We start from the raw sequence: 17,217 nt of genomic DNA, 5'->3' as shown, positions 1-17,217 counted from the left end.
GACTGAAGAAAATGAATGCTTCATGACCCTGAATCAACCTGGAATTCTGACTGACTTTCTAGTCAGGCAGATCCTATGTTATACCCCAAATTTTCAAAGTAAACCTAGAGTTCCAGAGAACAAGGTGGGTGCAACCTGGAGGCCGGGTGGGGAGCTGAAGGGTGTCCCCAGGGCATGAGAAATGTTCTAGTCAAAACCCCATTAGACTGAGTCTGATTCTGTGGTGACACTTGGTCTCTATGTCAGGCAATGAGCATCTGTTTTCTTCATGGCGGAAGACTATTGGTTAGCTTTGGCATGAAGGACCCGCTTCCTCCATACGTTTCTTGAAATTAGAGCTCTCTTCTCTGACTTCAGATTCATCCATTCACTTTTCAGCATGGGATTTAAGGTAGCCATTTAAAGTACATCTTTCAGGCAGGGCATGGTAACTCACAGCCATAATCCCAGCACTCTGGGAGACCAAGGTGGGTGGATTGCCTGAGCTCACAGGTTCGAGATCAGTCTAAGCAAGAGCAAGACCCTGTTTCTAAAAATAGCTGGGTGTTGTCACAGGCACCTGTAGTCCCAGCTACTCGGGAGGCTGAGACCAGAGAATCAATTGAGCCCCAAGAGTTTGAGGTTGCTGTGAGCTGTGATGTCATGGCACTCTACCAAGGGCAACAAGTGAGATTCTGTCTCCAAAAAAAAAAAAGTACATCTTGCAATAGCCAGTGAGTAATATTAAAAGTGTTTGTGAGATAATGTGGGGTTAAAAAAAGTTGACCACAAAATTGCATATATACTCTCTGATCTCAACTATATTAAATATATAGATGTATTTCTGTGAAGACAACAGTGGAATGAAATGAAATATTAACTGTTTTCCTCTGAGTGGCCGGATGAGGAATACTTTTTATTTTCCACGTTTTCTACAGTGTGCATCAGTTCTTTTACACACACACACACCCCACACGCACAAACACCCCACACACACCTCCCACACACATATAAGCTGTTCTGAAAAGTCTATTTAACTTTTTTTTTTTTGCTGCCTCAGTATCACTGGGATATTAATTCCCTGTTTGTCCCCAGGCCTATCTCTGAATTTCCAAGAAGACAGTGGGAACTGGTTCACAACAGGACCGTTAGCCAGCTCCTGCCTCCTGCTTAGCCTGGAGTGTAACCGAAGCAGACCAGGCCAGGGCTGCCCGGGCTAGGAGGAGGGGCCAGGCCTCTCTGAAGGGGGTTAAAGTCCTTCTTTGTGTTGAATGGCCTTTTAGGGAGCAGAGGGAGGGCCTGTGGTGACATCACAGTCTTTGGTCAGGAGACTTGGAAGGAATTCATCCACCCTGAGCCAGTGTGTGTGCAGGAATCCGTCTGGAAAAAGAGGCAGTTCTCACTGAGGACGTTTGAGGCGCAAGCTCTGGGCAGGGTAAGCTGAGTCTGCTGAACTATCTTACTGTCCTGTTCTTCCTAATCTGAAAGGAGAGGGATTGTTTTCGAGACCAGCATCTTTGCAGAAGAGGGATTCAGAGTCTGGAATGCCGTGCTGGGGAGTCCCTTCCTGCTAGAGAAAGAATGAGCAGCTGAGCTCGGGCTGGTATCTTGCTCCTATTTTTATTTATTTAGTTACTTTGTTTTCGCAAATCTTAGAAAATTTTTGGCTTTTGTGCTAAGAGGCAGAGAGGAAGCTCTGTCCTCTGCTTACAGCACAAAGCTGCACAAGTCGTCTGCGGCAGGTCACGCTTTGAAGATGGTGCGTGAGTGTGTCTGGCAGAGGCCATGTGTGTGTCCTTTGGCAGATCAGAACCGAGTGACCCAGGGCTTCTGGTGGCTGGTTTTCTAGCCATCGTTGTGTGTGTGTTCGAGAGACTGACTGCACTAGTCTACAGCTAGACTTCTGTCTCCATGCTGTGGAATTCACCACATTCACAGGCTGGCTTGGGCCTTTGGGGGGAATGTGTGCTGCCCGTCTCTTGGAGGTCCCATGGGATGGAAGGCAAACCTCACGAGCTTTGTTCATAGGTACAAAATCCTCTGAGGATGGAGGGTTAACCTCAAATACTTCTGGCCACTGTTTTCTCATTTCCCAAGGCTTCGCTGCGACCTCCTGGATTCTGCCAGGTCCATGTGGTGCCCTGTCTTGCTCGCTGCCATGACCAGTTGTCCAGGAATGAACCCGAGATCCCTAACTATTTTCAAACCGAGGGACATGGCTATGTCCTAAAAGAACTTAAAGCTAGGTTTGCTTTTCTCTTCCACAGAATTGGTCACCCTAGAAATTTCAGGCTGTAGGAGCCAATTGTTCTGTGGCCTTGATCTTGGTTTATTCTGGGCTGGAGACTTCCCTGCAAACTTGTCACTCTATTTCCATGAAGCCAATTACAGCTAGATGTGAAAAGGGCCCTTGGTGAGAAAAGCACCCTTCTTGATGGACCCAGAGTGTCTCACATTGATGAAAACATGAGACTCGTATCTTTCCTTCAGGGGAAGCCCAGAAACCTCCCAGAGGGTCTCAGTCACTCCTGTAAGGAGTGGGTCTCTAAGTAACGGAAAGAAACAACCCTTTCATCAGCTGCTGCAGAAAAAGAACAGCTTCCTTCCTCTTCCCTCTGCACCCCTCGCCCCACCCCTACCCCACCATGCACACCATCCCCAGTTTCTTTCACAGAAAGCCCAAGCTGTAAATGTATTCATCACATAACACCTTAACATTTTCCAGATGTGCAGCCTGACATCTGAGCCAGTGACTTTTCAGCAGGGCTAAGGACATGTTATTAATAGGGCAGGCGGTTGTGCTGGGGAGACTCCGTTACATGAAAAATTGACCACTTTCCTTGCCCAGGAATGTGAACTGAGACACAGGTGACCCTTGTTCCCAATGAAGGCGTCTGTATGTTGTGTGTGTGTGTGGGGGGTTCCAGAAGTGTTTTCACCCTGTCTTCCAGCCTGTACCCGAGGCATAAGCCAGATAAAAGAGCAGATGGTGATAACTGTTTTGACCAATACTTTAGAAGATCTCAGAAGTAAAAAAAAAAAAAAAAAAAAAAAAAAGGCTAGGCCTCTAGGCATGGGAATGGGACTCTTCTGGTCACTAAAGGGTGGCATTTTCTTTAGAACTGCCCTAGTCACATTTAGCTGTGATTGGCTTCATGGAAAGAGACTGCTGGAGGGAAACCCAAGAGGTATTGTTAGTGTGAGCCCCTTGTAGGGGTCACAGCACTGACACCTGCCTGGGCTACAATTAGCCTGCCTTGGTCCCAGGAGCGTGTGGGGTCTAAAGTCTGGCCAGCTGCCTCCTGTCAGCCAGAAGGGGGTCTCTGACCTCCTTAGAGACTGGTTTGGTGCTGGTTTCCCACAGTCAACACACAGCCCTACTTCTGCAGACCGGAAGAAGCGCTGCTGGGGGGTGGAAGAGGAAAGGCCCTGGAAGACTGGGATGTGGCCCAGATTATCACCCGGAGGTCTGAAGCCTGACCAGAGCAGCAAGCCGTTCTCAGATGTCCCTGCTCTCTGTGCCTTCAGGGGAGGGGGCAGGGCCCCTCCTAGTGCCAGCCCATCTCCTTCCCGCCCTCTTCAGCAGGCTGCCAGAGGAGCCGCAGGCCGGCCGGGTAGGAGCCTTGGTGCACTCAGCTTTCTTCATGAACTTTTTGGCCTGCACTACTTGCACTGTTGAATTGAGGCTGGAATTTTCTTTCTAGTTCCTGCCATACCACGTCCTTTCCCTTGTGCTACTTGTTCTCTTTACATGACCTGATACTCTCTCTCTCCAGGGCCGTGAGCTCCTTGCTGGGAATGGGGGATCTCCTCAGTGTTCCCGGACCTCCCATGGCCAAGGCACAGGGTACCTCACTCTTGAGAAGGCAGTGTTGCAGGAAAGTGCTTCCACCCCTTCAGCCTCTGTCTTCACCTCCCAGATGTGTCCAGTTCCCTTGGATTGGGGAGTCAGCCCCCACTTCCCTATCTCCTGATTGTGGCTCCACTGGGTCTTTCAAAGCAAAGGAGGTTCTGCTGATGCAGGCGTCATTCAGGTCTCGAGGATCACCCACCAGCCACCCCCTCCTCCCGTCTGCCTCCGTGCTAGAGAAACATCCTGTCTCAGCCAGAAAGTCCAGAATCCAGAAGAACCTTCCCCGAGACAGCCACGCACGGCCCACGGACCCAGTTCTTCACAGTGTAGTAGTAATTGTGCCTTGTGTGCTACAGACATGACTTAGCAGAGAGGGAAGATGAGAGGGGAAAACGGAGATGCTCTCTGGTTTCAGGGCTATGGGCAAGTTTTATTTCATAGCCATGTCTCTGTTCCTAAGCCAAGAGTGAGTTTGTATTTTTTTTGTAGAATTTAAAAGTAACTGAATTAAGGGATCGAGACACCTATTATCTGGAGAAAAACATTTCTAATTTAAATATTGTAGGGAGTAATCTGGGTTATTGGGAGCAGAGAAACCTGGTTGTGCAGCGGGTGCCTGACATTTGAGTGATTTGGGTCACATCGTGCATTTCGGCTGGGAGCCTGGGAGGTCAGGGTGGGTGAGGACACTGTCCAGCTTTCACAGCCTGTGGGGTGGAGAGGAGGGGACAGGAGGGGATGCTGTGAGCGCAGGATGCATTTCCAGTGAGTCAGAGCTTCAGCTTCTTGCTTGTCCTTACAGCGGAAGAGACTTTTTTGGTGACTGCCTGGGCTCAGGCAGACTTGCTAAGGGAAGTTCAGTGCCTTCGGGCTCTTTCTGTTCACGGTATGCCTCGCTACAGGCCTGGGGACCCTGAGCAGAGAGAGCACACTGGTGTCCACTGCCCACTGGGGCAGGAAACAGGGCCTTGATGTTTTGTTTTCTGTGCAAATTTAAACAGGCTTCTAGCATCTCACCTGTGGGGAGTTGTAGCCTTTCCTTACGGTGTCCGGTGCAACATGGACCTTAAAGATTTTAATATTTTATCTCTGGGAAGTTGTCAGAGGAAGTAGAGAACCTCATTTGATCTTAGGAAAAGTTCCTCTATTTCTCGAAACCTTTCATTCTGAAGTTTTAAAATGGAAATAAAATCCCTGCCTTTTCTGCTTCACAGAAGGCCAAGTTTCAGGTGTCAGCTGAGATCGTGCGTGTGCACACACTGTGAATGAGAAGCCATTAGACCTGTGTCAACAGTAAAGTGGGGACTTGACACTGTGTGCCTACAGGACAGGCTCGTTAGCTACCTAACTCAGTTTGCCGAGTATTGAAGATGGACCAGCTTCTGTTCTACCCAGTGTGGGACTTCTCTGCTTCCCATGTGACCAGAGCCCCAGATCTGGAGGGTTCTTGATTCTTCATTGTACTTACTACATCTCCAGAGTTTGACCAGTCGTGTATGAAGTTATTCTGTTTGTCACAGCAACAAATGCATCCTCCTAATTTTGCTTAGCTTCAACTAAAATTAACACTTCAGGATCTCTGGGATGGGGAAAGGTTAGACATGAGAGGCTCCTTGGGGCTGGACTTTTTAGTCTCTTCTGAGCCTTTTTCCTTTAATCTCTTCATGGTGATTTCTTTTCTTCTAAAAGCCAGAAGAATCTCACCATTACCTCCTATTCTTTCCCCAAAAGAAGAGTCAGTCAGCTCCCCAAAAGAATTTAATATTGGTCATTTACACCTTGGTGTAAAGTGGCTTAATAATAATGAACATTTGCATTGACTATTTTACAACTTATGTAGTACTTTTAAATATATTTTTTAATTTAATTTTCAAAATAGATTCGGCAGGTATTATTGGCCTTGCTTACAAATGAGTTATCTTTTCAGTGGCGTTCCATAATTGTATTGATTGAGGTTTAGCTGAACTTTTATAGATAGAGCCAAGAAATGACCCCCAGACTCTAGTCTCTGGATTCCAAACTGAGTTACCACATTTTCTGCATCATTTTTATATATTTATTTGTATTTATTTATTTTTTTATTAAAAAATATGTTTTTCACCTTGGGAAAGCTCAAGTATTTCTGCATCATTTAGATGGAGAAAGGAGACCCAGGTACCAATGTTGTAAATTAAGCTATGTTGATCTGCTTTGCATAACTATTGAACACTTTGTGGGTAAATAATGGCAGCTTTAGATGCAACCTTCCTACCAGGTTATATTAAAAGCAGATCTTGGACCAAATTCCAGCACTCAGACAAGCACTTACTAAATACATATTTGAAAAAAATATATAAAGAAGTCTCAGCTAAGCTTAGATGCTCCAGCCCCACCTTGCACAAACAGATGTGTCAATTTTACAAAGTCAGATTCCATGCAGAGGATGTTAAATGAAGGCCCCCAAGCGAAGGCTGGAAACAGACTGTTTAGTTCTCAGATCTCAAACAGGGTATATAAACCAGAGGGCTGGCTCTGTTTGGATATCTTACTGAAGGGAGGGGGTGAGAACTACCTCTAATCCACAAATTTGAAAGCCACTAATTGCACAGATTTCTAACATTCCTTATACTCATTGACAAGCCACTGATTCCACTAATGGAAACCCATTTCTCACCTTAATTATGCCAATTAGCAAGGCTTCTGGGGTTGTGGGAGACAAAGGGAGCTGAAGGCCTGGAGGAAGCCACCTGTGGAGTGGGGGCTTCTGATTAGATTCTACTTGGCCGCTCCTAGAGGGTGTATTTCTGATTAGCAGCATGGTCTGCCCTTGGAATGTAATTTAAGTTAATTTCGGAGACACACAGCTGCATTATGTTGGCTCTGCCCCAGCATTTTAAAGTTAACTGCAGACATCCTGACCACCGCTACTCATTCTGGGAAGACCACCAAGGGCAAGTTTATGTGCCCTGGTGTTAGGACTCATCTCTGAGGTTTAGGTGGGCCAGCCAAAGGATCTCCCGCAGACCCCTTAGCACCCTAGTTTTTCTCTGACCTTTGAAAACCCAGTTTGATGGTTCTTTCATAGCTTCCTGTTTTTTTTGCACTGGGGCCTAGTTTATTTCAGAAAGGACTTTCCGGTTGATTTAATGAATATGCATCTTATCTGAATCTGAAATCGGGTTCACCTTATCTGAAGCATGGAGAAAATTCTGCTCCTCCTTATCTTCAAAGGGAGCAGCTAGCATTTATTCGTTTAACCAGGACATCATTTAAGGATCCCAAGCCCTGACTCTTGCCAAATCGGAGATTTGGTGGGATTTCCAGCCCATTTCCATTCACCTGGCATAGTTACCAGGCCATCATGCATGAGGGCGAATCCTTACTGCTGATAGTAGAACTCAGGAATTTATCCTTTTGTTATAATTGTCCAAATTTACAAAAGCTTGGGACTTCTGTCTGATGCATGATAGTAAATCAGTAACGTAAAGTTGTTTATCTCTTTAAGTCAGTGTTTTTCAACCTTTTTAATCTCATGGCACACTTGAACCTATAGTTAAACTTCCACCGTACACTTAAATATGTTGGTCAAAAAAAAAGAAAGAGTAAAAATAAAGAATATACTTACTGTGCTTTAAACGTCTTAATTCATGATTTTTAAAAATTTCTGCAGCACACCTAAGATCCTGTCACGGCACAGTGGTTGAAAATCACTGCTTTAAGTATTTCTGCCAAGATTAGCGTTCAGAGCTGCCACTCTCTGAAGTAGATAAAATTGAGTGTCAGAAAGAATTTTCTGAATTTATGGAAAAAGGGGGCTTTGCCTTATGTACTCACAGGAAGGAGAGTCTCTTTCCTGTTTACAGCCTCCAGTGTCTACTTTCAAAAAAATGTAGTAAAGGGATCACCCCAAATTACAGTGGCACCCCAAAACTTTGACTTTTAATAAGTCAATAGCATTTTTTTAAAATCTCACTTTGACATGTCACAGAAGATATAACTACGTATTATCATTTTGGACTTCAAAGATAAAGGCAGTTGTTTTTGGATACTGCAGAAGTATACTGTCAAATGCTCCTCGGATTTTTAAAATTTCATATCCGAACAGTTTCGTTTGTTGTTCAAAAAGTATACCTTGGAAAGAGGTGATTTAACATGGCTTTCATATGAAAGCTATAACCCAGTTATAACCTAAGAATATGGGGTGGGGGGAAGGACGGGCAGAGGGAGGGAGATTGGTGGGATTACACCTGTGGTGCATCTTACAAGGGTACATGTGAAACTTAGTAAATGTAGAATATAAATGTCTTAACACCCAATAGCTAAGAAAATGCCAGGAAGGCTATGTTAACCAGTGTGATGAAAAGGTGTCAAACGGTCTATAAAACCAATGTATGGTGCCCCATGATCGCATTAATGTACACAGCTATGATTTAATAAAAAAATAAAATAAAATAAAATAAAAAGAAAAATGCTGACAGGACATCTGCTCCCAGGTCACTAAATACATAAGTGTCAAACGGTCTGGAGAAAGGGACATTGCTGGTGTGAGAAGTCATGGGGCGTTCTTGGGAAATGCGGTGGAGATAAGCCGGTCACTCCTATCTCTGTGATTAGCAACAAGAGGCACAGAGATAGATGAGTTCTTCACTTGCCTGACTAAGGAAACTCTAAAATAGACTCAGGCTCCCTGGGAAGCTTGGGGAATCCAATTTTTGTTAAAGAAAGGGTATTGTCTCTGGGAACTTATCCCTGCTGCTGATTTCATTATGGCCCTGCAGAATACGTTTCCTGTGTGTTTAATGAATGGACTAATGGATAAACAAACTATAGAATTACAGTAGTTACCTTTTAGCTTCGTTTAATTTTACATTGCCCTCTTTTCTTCTCTTCTCAACTATTCTAAAGTAGTTTATGTTTCAGTAGTGCAATGATTTTGAACCATATTTCAGTACCAGTGGCTTCTTACTATTTCCAACTTTTTCTCCCCCACAAAGCCACAAGAGATAGAAAGAAAGATCTGATATTCCTGTGAGGAATATTAGCAGAAAAGTATTGGCCAAATGCAGCTGGGGGCGGAGGTACCATGGTAATCCAATTCTCAGCACAGAAGTACTGTGTATCTCTGTTTTTTTTTTTATTCTAGTAATAATTTTCCATGGAGGGGGTTCATTTTGGCCTAGGTTTACTTGAAATTGAATGGCAGCCAATAAGTTTCAGACATTCAAATTTTCTGTAATTCTTTTTTTTTTTTTTTTTGTGGAGACAGAGTCTCACTGTACCACCCTCGGTAGAGTGCCGTGGCCTCACACAGCTCACAGCAACCTCCAACTCTTGGGGTTAAGCGATTCTCTTGCCTCAGCCTCCCGAGTAGCTGGGACTACAGGCGCCCGCCACAACGCCCGGCTATTAAATTTTCTGTAATTCTTAATGAGGTATGAGTAGAAATTACTGACAACTGCTGCCTCCCACCCACCCCCAAAAGTTTAGATAATGGTTTTAAAAGGGCTACAAAAACTATTGTTGTTAACTAAAGAGTTAGTTCATTCTAGAGGTAAAAGAACTACAAGTGAATGATGGTCAAAAAGCAATTATAGATATTGTTTTAAGAATCAGACTTTGATAAAGACCAGACCTAGACCAGAAGAACACCGGAGACCAGAAGGTGTTGACCAAAAGGGAACACTCCTTATTCTTGTCCATTATAGAGAAGGAAAAAATATATATTACTTGATCGAGTTAAGACCAAAGGAATACTTCTTTTTCTTGCCTGTTACTAGAGAAGAAAGAAATATATATTGTGGAATGTGGAAAACCAAGATGGAAGAAAATCCCCTAGTTCATGGATAGCCTTGAGGGTTTTTCACCATTCTGGTAGCAAAAGTGGAGCACACTGGACGGACACCATGTTTTTCTGGGTGTCATGAACAAATCCATGATCATCTATTTTGCTTTCTAAGGATCTCAGAGTTAATCCCTGAGATGATCCTAAGATGGTGTTTTGACATTACAGTCTATGTCAGTGTTTCAGACCTTTTTTATCTCACAGCACACTTTGAGCCTCTAGTTAAACTTCCATGGCACACTTAAATTATGTTGATGAAAAAGTAAAAAAAAGAATATACTTACTGTGCTTTGAACTTCTCCCCGAATCATTTAATTAATGATATTTAAAAAATTTCGCTGCGGGGTGGCGCCTGTGGCTCAGTGAGTAGGGAGCCAGCCCCATATGCCGAGGGTGGTGGGTTCAAACCTAGCCCCAGCCAAACTGCAACCAAAAAATAGCCGGGCGTTATGGCGGGCGCCTATAGTCCCAGCTGCTCGAGAGGCTGAGGCAAGAGAATCGCGTAAGCCCAAGAGTTAGGGGTTGCTGTGAGCCGTGTGACGCCACGGCACTCTACCAAGGGCGGTACAGTGAGACTCTATCTCTACAAAATAAAAAAAAAAAAAAATTTCGCGGCATTCCTCTCATGACATACCAGTTCTAAGTCTTCACAATTGTTGAAAACTTAAATCAATGAAAAGTGTACCATCTTCTAACGATGGCATCCTACTGTGTCAATAACACCAGATGCACAATAAACCTGACCCAGGGAAACAGAGCTGGCCAAAGTGTCAGTGAAATCTGTGAACAGAACTCAAATCAAGTTCCCCAGTGACTGCCAGAGTTCTTTGGGGGTAAACCAGAGTTGTTTGATATGGAAAAAAAAAATCATCCTGGAATTTGAAAATTAATCTTATTAATGCTAAATAATAAAATTACATGGGCTAGATAACTGGTGAGAAAAGATGATGCATTTAGAAACATTAGGAAGATATGGTTTTCTTATTAACCATAAATAAGAAATATCGCATAAAAAACATTTTAGAAACTGGAGGTGAAGTGCTTCTGGCCACTGGTTTTCAAAGCAACTCTCAATCCTTGACTGCGGAGTATTGTTCTGAGGCAGTCTCAGCCCCAGAGAACAGAGGTAGGCAGGCCGTGTCTTTGGTCGTGGTGTTCAGAATGGGCCTGGTCAGTTACAGCCATGGCAGTGAGCACTGTATCCTATGAGAGGCCATCGAAGGGATCTACTGTTTTCTAGTATTTTATTTTAGAAAGATTTCCCAAGAGTTTCTTGTCTCTAGCATAACTGCATTCCATCGGGCAGAGAATCATCTGTTTTTAAGAAGATTTGTTCCTGCCAAAGGACCTTCTTTGTATAGTTGGGGACGCAGCAATAGTTCTGTTACAGAGCCTGCAGCAGTCAGCTATGAATTATTTTGTAAGACTCTGATACAATAATCATCTAATCTCTTCTACTTTAGAAGGTAAAATTTAAAAATGGAACTAGCATGTGTTGAACACCCAGTAAAGAAAATGGAATCTGTAAATTGGAGAGAGTTGGGCACTCCTTATCACAGTAAAATGAACATGTAAAGGATTTGAAGAAGAGACATCTCTCCTTAAAGCAGTTGTCCAGTGTGGCTTCCATTTCCCTTCCTGCTAGTTACTAGTGAGTTTCTCACATTCACGTCCATAAAAGAGGTAGCCCTTAACTCTGACTTTTGTTTTCTCTTTATTCCAGAAGCCTTCCCAGCTTTCTGAGGATGATATCCAGCTAAAGAACGAGAGTGACACCTGTTGTGCCAACCTCCTGGAGCCTGCTCCCAGCTCTTTTTCCCCGGATCACAAAAACATGGAAATTGAGGTGTCCGTTGCAGAACGTAAAAGTGTTCCTGGAATCACCTCCACCCCGCATTCTGTGGACCACTCCTCCCCTTTCTATTCAGCCCCCCAGAATGGCCTCACTGATCATCACGAGTCCCTGGATAACGATGTGGCCAGAGAGATCCGATATCTAGACGAGGTGCTGGAGGCCAACTGCTGTGATTCTGCCGCGGATGGAACTTACAACGGAACATCCTCCCCAGAGCCTGGTGCAGCCATCCCGGTGGGCTGCCTGAGGCCCCCTGCCCACGTGGCCCTCCAGCCAGAGCCTGCCGAGGCGGTGGCTGGCAGGAAGGCACCTTGTCACACAGAGCTCCCTCAAAGCAACTCAGACCCCATGGCAGACAGGGAAGGAGCAAACGGCCATGCTCCAGGCCAGCCCAGAGACACACCAGGGAGTGGCCCGCAGACACCCACGAGCCCCAGCTCCTCAGCCAGCTCACGCTGTCCTTCCCGAGACGGGGAGTTCACACTCACCACACTGAAGAAGGAGGCCAAGTTCGAGCTGCGCGCCTTCCACGAGGACAAGAAGCCCTCAAAGCTCTTTGAGGATGACGAGTATGAGAAAGAACAATACTGTGTCCGAAAGGTAAGGCCTTCCGAAGAGATGCTGGAACTGGAGAAGGAGAGGAGAGAGCTCATTCGCAGCCAGGCAGTGAAGAAGAACCCTGGCATTGCGGCCAAGTGGTGGAATCCCCCCCAGGAGAAAACCATCGAGGAGCAGCTGGACGAGGAACATCTGGAGTCACACAAAAAGTACAAGGAGCGTAAGGAGCGCAGGGCACAGCAGGAGCAGCTGCTATTGCAGCAACAGTTACAGCAGCAGCAGCAGCAGCAGCAGCAGCCCCCACTGCAGCCCTGCCCAGCCCCTGCATCTGCCTGTGGTCCAAACGCGATTGACAAAGCAAAGCAGGACATTGTCACAGAGCAGATCGACTTCTCCACTGCTCGCAAACAATTCCAGCAGATGGAGAATTCCAGGCAAGCAGCGGCCAAGGGCCAGAGCACACCCAGGCTGTTCTCCATCAAGCCTTTCTACAGGCCCCTGGGATCAATTAACTCTGACAAGCCACTGACTGTCTCGAGACCAGCTTCTGTCGGGGGACCTCCAGAAGACAGTGGCACCTCCACCGCTAAGGGGCAGAAAGCCCCCTGTGTCCTGGAGAGCCAGTCCGGGGGAGGAGGCCAGGGCAGCACAGCCCCTCAGGGTAAGGAAGGGCCCTACAGTGAGCCATCTAAGCGAGGGCCCTTATCCAAACTGTGGGCAGAGGATGGAGAGTTCACGAGCGCCCGGGCGGTCCTCACCGTGGTCAAGGACGACGACCATGGGATTTTGGATCAGTTTTCAAGATCAGTCAATGTCTCCCTGACCCAAGAGGAGCTCGACTCTGGTTTGGATGAATTGTCGGTGAGGTCCCAGGACACCACGGTCCTGGAGACTCTGTCCAATGATTTCAGCATGGATAACATCAGTGACAGTGGGGCCTCTAATGAGACAGCCAACGCCCTCCAGGAAAACTCATTGGCTGACTTTTCTCTACCCCAGACTCCACAAACTGACAATCCCTCAGAGGGCCGAGGAGAAGGTGTCTCCAAGTCATTCAGTGACCATGGTTTCTATTCTCCTTCATCCATGCTGGGAGACTCTCTGTCAGTCGATGACCCCTTGGAGTATCAGGCTGGTCTCCTGGTGCAGAATGCCATTCAACAAGCCATAGCCGAGCAGGTGGATAAAGCTGTGCCCAAATCCAGCAAGGATGGAGGAGAACAGCAGGGCGCTGAGACAACCGTGGAGGAAGCTGAAATTGGGGCTTCCGGCTCAGAGAAGCCTCAGAACATGTTCGAGCCACCCCAGGTGTCCTCTCCCGTTCAAGAGAAAAGGGACGTAATACCAAAGATTCTGCCTGCCGAAGACAGGGCGCTCAGGGAAAGGGGGCCCTCCCAGCCGCTGCCCACTGTGCAGCCCAGCGGCCCAATCAACATGGAGGAAACCAGGCCTGAAGGGGGCTATTTCAGCAAGTACTCGGAGGCAGCTGAGCTGAGAAGCACAGCCTCCCTCCTGGCCACTCAAGAATCTGATGTGATGGTTGGGCCCTTCAAACTGAGGTCAAGGAAGCAGCGGACTTTGTCCATGATTGAGGAAGAGATCCGGGCAGCTCAGGAAAGGGAAGAAGAGCTGAAGAGGCAGAGGCAAGTCCTGCAGAGCACCCCGAGCCCCAGGACCAAGAATGCCCCCTCGCTGCCTTCCAGGACACCGTGCTACAAAACCACCCCAGGTGAGGTGCGGAGGACCAGAGGCAGACGCTGTGGACTCTGCCGCTGTTGAGTCCAGCTCACGGGTTTCTGCGTGGTGCCTCCTCTGTGTGTCTGGGATAAGTATGTGTGTGTGGGGGGCTCCGACACGAGGATTTCAGTGTTTGGGGACATGTAACAGCAGTGTCAGAGTGTCCACTGAAGGAACCCTGAGGCCGGATGGAGTTTGCCATTTCCCTGTGGATGCCATAGCCTTGGTCTTAGTTTGTGACAGAGAATTATTCTTTTTTATTTGGAGGCTTGCCTCTTGGCTGTGGGGCTGTTGGTGGCACAGGACCAGTCAGAATCGGGCCTGTGTGGGGACCGTGTCTGAGTTGCAGTGTGACCATCAGTATCTGTGGTTCAATCCAGCCCATCCGATTTGGGAGATGTGCTCTTCTAACCCTTTCTGAATGCTCGGTCCCTTCCCAGCAATGATGGTCCTGGCTCGGCATCACAGATAGATCCATGGAAGATGTCCTTGTTCATCTTCTGTGAGATTGGATTTGTCTTCCTTTAAGTCACCTCAAAGCAATTACTATGTATCAGGGTTGGTCTCATCCATTCTTGTCACATGACCCACATAGAGAGGTTGAATTGCTACAAGCAAAGGCAGGTCTTTCATTCCCTGGCTTTTCCTGGGCAGTAGCTTTCTTGAATGCTTTGTATAGATGGCTGATGTTAATTAGAGTGGTAATTATTGTTCCTTCCTGCCACTGTGGATAGCAGTGTGACCAGTAGTTTTTATTTCCCATGTGGATGTGACAGCAACCAGGGATCCCCCCTCTTAACTGTAGAGAAGCACTGTTAAAATGTGGTCCAAGCTAGTCCAGGAACTATTACTGGTCCATGTTGAGATAAGTTCAGACTTTGAAAGCATTTGAAAACTCTTACGGCAATTTGTTATTGTTCTGAAATCCAAGTGTGGGATTTTGTATTTCATAAGAGTATTGGTCCACGGTGAACTTTGGGAGGTTGGGGAGGAGGAAGGGACTGATCTTTCACCAGAGATATTTTTATTATGTGTTAATACGAGGGTGTATATGATTAGGTTACATTATTTGGGTTTGTAAGGTAAAATCTAAAGTCTGAGTTGTAGTTGACTCCTTCACCCAGGTAGTGTGCCATATACCCCTATATTGTACCGGATAGGTGAGAACTAATGGAGCCCCCTCCCCTTCTCCCCGCATCTTGAATTTAATTGTGTTTTTGTGTGGGTCTGTAGTTGTTGGTCTGCTGTTTTCAGATTAGTACTGAGTACGTGGATGGGATGCTTGCTTTTCCATTGAGACACTTTCACCAGAGATAATTTAAGGAATTATTGTCTTAAAGTAGTAATTATTGGCATTAACTTAGATCCTAATTTTTTTTTTCTTTTCTTTTCTTTTTTTTTTTTTTTTTGAGACAGAGTCTCACTTTGTAGCCCTCAGTAGAGTGCGTGGCATCATAGCTCACAGCAACCTAAAATTCTTGGGCTGAAATGATCCTCTTGCCTCAGCCTCCCAAGTAACTGACACTTTAGGCACCCACCACAATGCCCGACTATTTTTAGAGATGAGGTCTCGCTCTGGCTCAGGCTGGTCTTGAACTTGTGAGCTCAGGCAATCCACCCGCTTTGGCCTCCCAGAGTGCTACGATTACAGACATGAGCCACAGTGCTCAGCCAACAGATTTTAATCTTATCTTGACACTTGGCTTCCATGGATGCCGCAAGGTCACTCTTCTCATTAATTTTTAAATTTTGAAAGACTCCTAAGCATAAATAAAAAGTTTCCAAGTACAGTACAAATATTTGTTTTTTCTAAACCATGCCTTGTCACTCCCAAATTTGTAGACCGTCCCTCATATGGGTCTGCCTGATCCTTTCACATGCTTACATTCAGATTGCTCATCCTTGGAAGGAATACCACAGAGCTGATGTTGTGTTCTCATGGTATCCAAAAGTTTGTCCTGTTATGGGGAAAAGTATCAACTGATACTACTTTTTTTTTATTTTTTTATTTTTTGTCAGAGACAGAGTCTCACTCTTGCTCTGGATAGAGTGCCATGGCGTCATAGCTCACAGCAACCTCAAACTCTTGGGCTCAAGCAATCTTCCTGCCTCACCCTCTTGAGTAGCTTGGACTATAGACTCCTACCAAAATGCCTGGCTTATTTTTTTCTAATTTTAGTAGAGACAAAGTCTTGCTATTACTCAGGCTGGTCTTGAACTCCTAAGCTCAAGCAGTGCACCTGCCTCAGTCTCCCAGAGTACTAGGATTACAAGTGTGAGCCACTGCTCCTGGTCTGTACCTTCCTTCTTGACAATAAGATACTTAGGTCTTATTATCTCAATATATTTATTATTTAATTAACCCCCCTCATGTAACCAATCTTCTGTTTTCCTTACCAAATTTGGGGTCCAGCATAATTTTCTGGGTGCCCATTGCAACCCCCTCCAACATCCTCCCACCCTGCTTGAACTCCGGTCACTGCTGTTCCCTGCCCACCCTGCTGTGGCTCCAGCACACCCTGCTAGGCCACCAAGGCTTCTCCGAGCCCCACCACAAATACCATCTTGTTTAGCCCCAGCTCATGACTTTTGGACCAAATTGTTCATGGAAGAAATGAAGGGGAGGAAGCATGATGACTTTCTTAACAAGGTTTTAATTCCTTCAGGTCATGGAACACGGAACCAGCTGAGTGCTTGAGGCAGAGGAAAATTTTAGGGAAAGGATTTTGTCCATGCTTACCAATGGCCAGTTGGCTTTTCCCAAAGATCCTGAGTTATCAGGGTCACTTTAAATTTTTTATTGTGGGCTGGCTTGGCACAGAGGTCCCAGGTGAGTATCCCATCCTGGAGAAGTCTTTCTGCCACTTGATTTTGGCCCATGTTGGGAGCCCATATCACACATGAATGATGCTAAAGGGCTCAGATAAGGGCCCACTGACTCATGGGTGGAGGAAGGTTCTGCAGGCATCTCAGGCCCTCTGTTCACATGGACAGCAAATACTGGGAGTCTATTATTCCTTCCACTTATCTGGCCCTCCCCTCACATCATTTCATTCTCTAAAGTACATTTGCTTAATGAGTATTTTAGTTTCTTTTTTTTTTTTTTTTGCAGTTTTTGGCAGAGGCTGGGTTTGAACCCGCCACCTCTGGCATGTGGGGCCAGCGCCCTATCCTTTTGAGCCACAGGCGCTGCCTGGTATTTTAGTTTCTTTAGGCTGCTATATCAAAATAGCATGGATGGGGTAGCTTATGTACAACAGAAACTTATTTGTCACAGTTCTAGAGGCTGGGAGGTTCAAGACCAAGGTGCTGGCGGATTTGACTGGTGAGGGCCTGTACCTTCTCACAGTGTCCTAACATGGTGAAAGGGAAGAAAGCCACTCTCTATGGTCTCTTTGGTAAGGGAAATGATCG

The 17,217-nt window shown here is 46.0% G+C and overlaps 1 protein-coding gene across 7 annotated transcripts in view; it reads left to right on the top strand.

Annotated features, from left to right (window-relative positions):
- Positions 1–17,217, top strand: part of PALM2AKAP2 (PALM2 and AKAP2 fusion) — a 524,781-nt gene that overhangs the window by 478,926 nt on the left and 28,638 nt on the right. For 6 of the 7 annotated variants that reach the window (XM_053566186.1, XM_053566193.1, XM_053566191.1 and 3 more), the window contains one exon: positions 11,377–13,795. In XM_053566186.1, the coding sequence (XP_053422161.1) occupies positions 11,377–13,795 (2,419 nt within the window). Of the gene's footprint in view, positions 1–1,353; positions 1,415–11,376; positions 13,796–17,217 lie in introns of those variants that run through there. The other variant, XM_053566202.1, reaches the window with a different exon arrangement.

The sequence above is a fragment of the Nycticebus coucang genome, chromosome 2 (genome assembly GCF_027406575.1).
Source record: "Nycticebus coucang isolate mNycCou1 chromosome 2, mNycCou1.pri, whole genome shotgun sequence".
NCBI classification, from domain to species: domain Eukaryota; kingdom Metazoa; phylum Chordata; class Mammalia; order Primates; family Lorisidae; genus Nycticebus; species Nycticebus coucang.
The sequence above is the reverse complement of the archived record's forward strand: the minus strand, read 5'-3'. Positions and strand labels throughout refer to the sequence as shown.